This window comes from Glycine soja, chromosome 6, assembly GCF_004193775.1.
Source record: "Glycine soja cultivar W05 chromosome 6, ASM419377v2, whole genome shotgun sequence".
NCBI classification, from domain to species: domain Eukaryota; kingdom Viridiplantae; phylum Streptophyta; class Magnoliopsida; order Fabales; family Fabaceae; genus Glycine; species Glycine soja.
In genome coordinates this window covers 28,449,907-28,455,514 of record NC_041007.1, presented here as the reverse complement: position 1 = coordinate 28,455,514, position 5,608 = coordinate 28,449,907, and the positions used below count along the sequence as shown (strand labels likewise).

The following is a 5,608-nucleotide window of genomic DNA, read 5'->3' as shown; positions in this document are numbered from 1 at the left end:
ATAAGATTTACATAATTATGGTGAAATATAATCTTATCTTAAATGATAAATCCTTTTTAGATTTATATTTTATCTTAACCATTGTAGTATATAAATCATTAAAGATATAATTTTTCTCTTTTCTGATTTATCCAAATCAGATATTTTGATCATTAAGTAATCTACCGGATCAACCGCCAAGCACATAAACTTGTTGAGTTTGAATATTACACTAATCATCAAGTTTAATTATGATATAATTTAATATTAAAATTTATTTAATTTAGTACAAATTTTAATTATATAAAGAATTATTATTCTATCCTATACAAGTTAGAAAAACTGGTATTAGAAATAAAGAAATAATTTCTTAAAAAAAAGAAATAATAAGAAAAGGGGGAAACTGGCAGGATAAAAGTTAAAAAAGAAATACAAAATAATGCATAAAAAAAGAAGAAAATAAAGAAATAATAAGTAGAAAAGACACGTGGCAGGATGATAGAGCAATTTGACGCTACTAAATACACGAATCGACATGAACTGCTTCTTCACATTTTTTTTTTCTGATGATTCGACGTGTCCTAACTCTGAAACTCTACTATTCTTTCTCCTCCGCAGAACCTTAACAACCAAAACCAAGCATTACAGTTCCCAATTTCACAGAAACACCAGAATTGATCAAAACACATAACAAAAAAAAAGTTAGTTTTTTCTGTTTCTTTTAAAATTTTGCCTCTCCTTGTTCATGTTTTATCATTTTCTTCAATTTTTTTTTTATTTCAAAAAATAAGGGGAAATTTTTCGAGCTGAATTTCGCAGGTGAAAATGGCGAGCGCTGTAGAGAAAGAGGGTGGCGCGAGAGAGGAAACTTTCTCTTTGGAGCTTCCTGCTCCACCTGGTTGGAAGAAGCAGGTTTTCCACTCTTTCTTCTGTTTCTCCTTTTCTGCGTTTTTTTTAGCACTGTTTTGCTTTGACTATTTCGTTTTGTTGAAATTCGCTGCTAAGTGCTAGGTTACCGTAATTCGTTGGTTTTGTTGTGTCATCCTTCTTGCTTTGGCGTCGATGTGGGCCTTTTTTATTTCTCCACCGCGTGATACCGTAATTAGGGCTTTTTGTGGATTTCGCTAGTTTGTGTCTAATTGTATCATGTTGAATTCATGTGCTTCGAAATTCGCAGGAAATGCGTCCAGAAAAAGTATCTATCAGACCAGTGTCAAGTGTCTGTTAGGGTTTTGTGGTCGCGCCCAATATTTTTCTATATCAAGAAACGTATTTTGATTGATTCTATTGGGTCTTATGTAAATATATCCGTAGACACGTTTATCACCTTTATTTGCGAAGTTGGTAATATATTCCAAGGCTTTTCCTTCAGCACTGCTTGACTTTCAATTTTCAGGCCATGTAGGACTCATGCGCTTTATATTGAAATTTAAATTTTACATTAATATATATTTTGGCTTACTTTAGTTTTCTATTTTTTTTAAATCCAGTAACGAGTTGTTATTACTGGATTGTTCTTGTTCTCGCATATGTGCTTATTGCATTAAATTTGTTTGGATATGGCTGCCTGCATTTTAGCTCTGTAGGTGTTATATAACAGGATAAGCAATTGTATTTTCTAGCAGATGGGTTTTGTTGTTTGTTTTGGCCTCCACAAACAATCATACTGTGTATCGATTGCCAAATAAATTCCATTTTTCATAATGATAAATGAATGTATTGAACAGCTTTTCAGAGAAACAGAAAAGTGTTTAGGTTGAATTGCTGGAATAAAGTCATTATTTTATGTTTTCCTAGATGCTTTTTGCAAATATGTAGTTCTGGGGGACCGTGGTTAGTTTTTCAAAAGAGGAGAAAAGAAGAGAAGCTACAGAAAGTTGGAAAATGTATAGAATCATTCCATGTTTGAGATCCAACGTAATTTTGCATTCTCAGAGTCTGGTTGATCAAGATGTCTATCAAAGGGAGGGGGTGGAATTTTTCTTCTTGTTTTGAATACATTGCATTACTGGTTGTGCTGAAAATATTTGGGAAGCTGTGTTACTCTAGATTTGCTCTATCAAATAGGTGAGGTTGGACGCCAAGCCACTGTTAAGATCACGATTTAGATCCTGTAATCACACAATCTTATGCATCTGGAGCCCTTTTCCATGCTAATTCATGCCACAGATTGTGATGGAGTGGGATCTCAGTGGCATCGCAATATTTCATGCTCAATTGTGGGATCAGCGATCCCCTGCAAGTAGAAACAGAAAAATGGGCCCAGTTTGCATAGTGGTCAATCGCACTGCGATTACGGGGTGGAGTGGAATGGCCCCCCACTGCTCTTGAGGCACTTGTTTCGGAGCATCTGGCCATTGCGCTCCCATTTGTGGCACAAATCACGGTGTTTTGCCGCTGCTCATCTGTTTGCGCTGTTGCCAGACAGCCTCTGTCATCACCATCTGTGTTCTCTTCCATCTTCCATAGAGAATTAGGGTTTCAGTTGCACTTTCATAACAGCGGTGGCACTCATCTAGCACTTAGCAGAGAAGTTGATGGGTCCTAGGGTTTCAGGGGACTTGAGCCAAACATTTTTCTCTGTTTTCTCTTTTTCTGGTTTGATTTGTTGGGCCTTTATTTGAGCCCTATTTTGCTTCTTTTTTTTGGTAGTTTTTTTGGTAAAACATAACATAATATAATAAACTAAAGAATAACAGTAATAAAAAATATAATAAACTAAAAAAAAAAAATATGATATAATAAATTAAAGAATAACAGTAATAGAAAAATATGTATTATATACAAGTATTTTAGGTAGGGCAACGTAGAATCTTATGATCCCTGAGTTATGAGTTTCCATCCCCTCTTGAGCCTATGTACGATATCATGTTCAACAACCTTGCTCCAAGCTGTGAGTATCTTTCTATATTTTCCAATATAGCTTTTACAAATTGACATTCTTCTCAGAGTATGGCTTGTTTTATTTATCAGAACCTTTCCCTAGTCCATTTTCTCAAAAGAGGTTGAAAAATAAAAATTGACAGGGATTAGAAAAATTGTGATAAATCATTGACATTTGGTGCCTTAGATGCAACAGAATTTGTCATTCATAATTTATGATTTCAAAATGTTATCTGATTTTCTTTTCACAGCTAATTTTGAAAAATTACTGGGCATCAAATCATTCAACTGGCCATTCTTGACAGTGATATTTTAACGCTTCATGTCATTAATGAATTGGTTAGATTTAAACTTTTTGGGGATGCTGTGTGCCACTGTTATTGTAATGTTTAATACAGTATCATAGGATCATGTATTGCCATATCATTAAAATGTTTACATGGGCCCACATCAAATTGGCCTCTAATCCTCATCTACAAGGGAAAGAAGAAAGGGATTAGGGACAGAAATGGGAATAAGAATTTAGTTAGAGGAGAAATAGAGGATTCTAATGTCCTGAGGAGATTGGTGATGGAGAGCCAAGATTGTGCAATTAGGAGTTAAGAAGTTTTATTTTTTCTTTTGGTGGGGGGCGGGGGGATTTAGTAAGAATCGATACAAGGAGAGTAATTTGTTTCAGGGTTTTAAAAACCATGCTATACTGGTGGAGCAGAGTGGTTTAGTGTTGAAAACACAGCAGACCAAATAGTGGGCTGAATAGCAGTCGTCGCGGACTGGATAGTTGTGCTATGTGTTGATTTGATTTCCAAAAGCCCTCTGAACAGAGATTATGGATGGATGTTGACATATAATTGACAATCCAAGTGGCATATCTATAAAATGTAGTTTTAACACTTTTTCTTTCTTTTTGTTTTCAATGTAATTTGCTGAAACCGAACATTGAAACCAATAGTCAGAGATCAATCTTTGTAAAATCATGGAAGTCACTAAAATGTGGTTGTCATATCTTAAAAAGCTTATAAAACTGAGCTGAAAACAATAATTTTCTCAAGAGATTTGCAAGAGTTTCATACTAAGGGCTCTAAGTTTTATTGTGATGTGAAAGTAGTGAATACAACATTATTCTTAACGTTAGGGTCTACTTTAAGAAGTCAATAATAACCAAAATCTTGTATATGTTATGATTGTTGTGTTGTTGCTTGCTTTTGTAAGATGATTAACAAATTATATACTGTATTTCATTGCAGTTCATCCCAAAGAAAGCTGGCACCCCAAAGAAAAATGAGATTGTGTTCACTGCACCAACAGGAGAGGAGATCCATAACAGGAAGCAGCTGGAAAAATATTTGAAAGCACACCCTGGTGGTCCAGCTGTATCAGAATTTGACTGGGGCACTGGTGAGACCCCAAGAAGATCTACAAGAATTAGTGAGAAGGCAAAGGCAGCTCCTCCATCTGTAAGTGAGCCCCCAAAGAAGCGTACTAAAAGATCATCAGCCTCACAAAAGGAAACTTCCCAGGAAGAAAAAGAACAGGAGATAAAGGAAGCGGAAATGCAAGAAGCTGATGACACCACTAAGGATGATAATGATATAGGGAAGGAAAAGGATGTTGTAAAGGAAAATCAAGATGACAAGTGTGTGGAAGATACAGATGTCAACAAATCCACTAATTCTGGAGAAGAAGCTAAAGCTGTAGAAAATGTTGAGGTACCTATTGACGAGAAGTCCAATGCTGCTGATGGAGAACTACCTGCATTGAAAGATAGAGTTGATGACAAAGGAACTGAGGGCTCTGAAGTTTTTCTGAGAAAGGATGAAGTAAAGATTGAGCAACCACAGGAAGAGACAAAAGAATATCGTGGATCTGGGGAGCCAGAGAAATCGGAAACATGCACTACTGCAGACAAAACGGTTGAAGTGGAAGGAGTGGATAAAGAGGAACACGTCAAAAGTACTCATGAATTTGAAGTTGGGGAAATGGAAGGAACAAAAGTGATTGGTGAAGAACATCACAAGCTTGATGAGATAAACAAGAAGGCTGAAACAGAGTTGACTGTGAATGGAAATCATGGGAGCTGAACTGGTGAGGTCAAAAGCCTGGAGCAGGGAATAGATTAATAAGTTCTCGGCATCTCTCCTCTCATTCTGACCCCTTTAGATCTGTGTTTGAAGATGACTTTAGTTTTTCTTACTGTTATTTATCTGATTGTTTCTTGAAACAATATACAATTGTAGAACATAGCCCTATAAGGTACCATTCATGGGTGTATTGGACATACGTGTAGCTTCTAGTTGCTATTGTAACATTATGTTGTAAGATATGTAATATGGACATGTAATCATATGTAAGGCAGTGATGCCAAGTAATTTGGTCCTGGCCGTAAAACGGTGCATATGAAAGTCTCATCTTCTTCATGCATTTGGATTATCTCACTTTTTTAAATCATGTGTTTGTGATTAAGATATACAGAAACAACTATATGCATGTTTCATGTTTTCTTGGTTGTTTTGTACGCGTGTTGCTCTTTTTTCACGGTCAACTAGGAGCTGCTTCCATTTTAGTGAAGAATCGCTTCATAATTCATATCAAAGATAACTTTTCTTGTGAAATATAACTTTTCCTTCACAAGAAAAGTTATCTTTCTCAACAAGTCATGTCTGCTGTCACGAGTATTTGCGGGTCATTTTTATTTGAGTTTAGAGAAAAATAAAACCTAAACCAATCAAATTTAATTTTGATTTTT

The 5,608-nt window shown here is 35.5% G+C and overlaps 1 protein-coding gene across 1 annotated transcript; it reads left to right on the top strand.

The window, feature by feature from the left end:
• The first annotated feature begins 529 nt into the window (after positions 1 to 529).
• Positions 530 to 5,283, top strand: LOC114416760 (methyl-CpG-binding domain-containing protein 11-like). The gene is made up of 3 exons (XM_028381752.1): positions 530 to 680; positions 799 to 891; positions 4,110 to 5,283. Exons 2-3 carry the CDS (start codon positions 805 to 807, stop codon positions 4,941 to 4,943), a joined length of 921 nt encoding a protein of 306 aa, XP_028237553.1. The 5' UTR covers positions 530 to 680; positions 799 to 804; the 3' UTR covers positions 4,944 to 5,283.
• The last annotated feature ends 325 nt before the right edge of the window (positions 5,284 to 5,608 follow it).

Bases quoted from the DNA above. Each gene is read 5' to 3' on its own strand.
- LOC114416760 (XM_028381752.1), top strand. From the start codon at position 805: ATGGCGAGCGCTGTAGAGAAAGAGGGTGGCGCGAGAGAGGAAACTTTC. The intron at 892-4,109 runs GTTTTCCACTCT...ATTTCATTGCAG, and splicing joins CACCTGGTTGGAAGAAGCAG to TTCATCCCAAAGAAAGCTGG.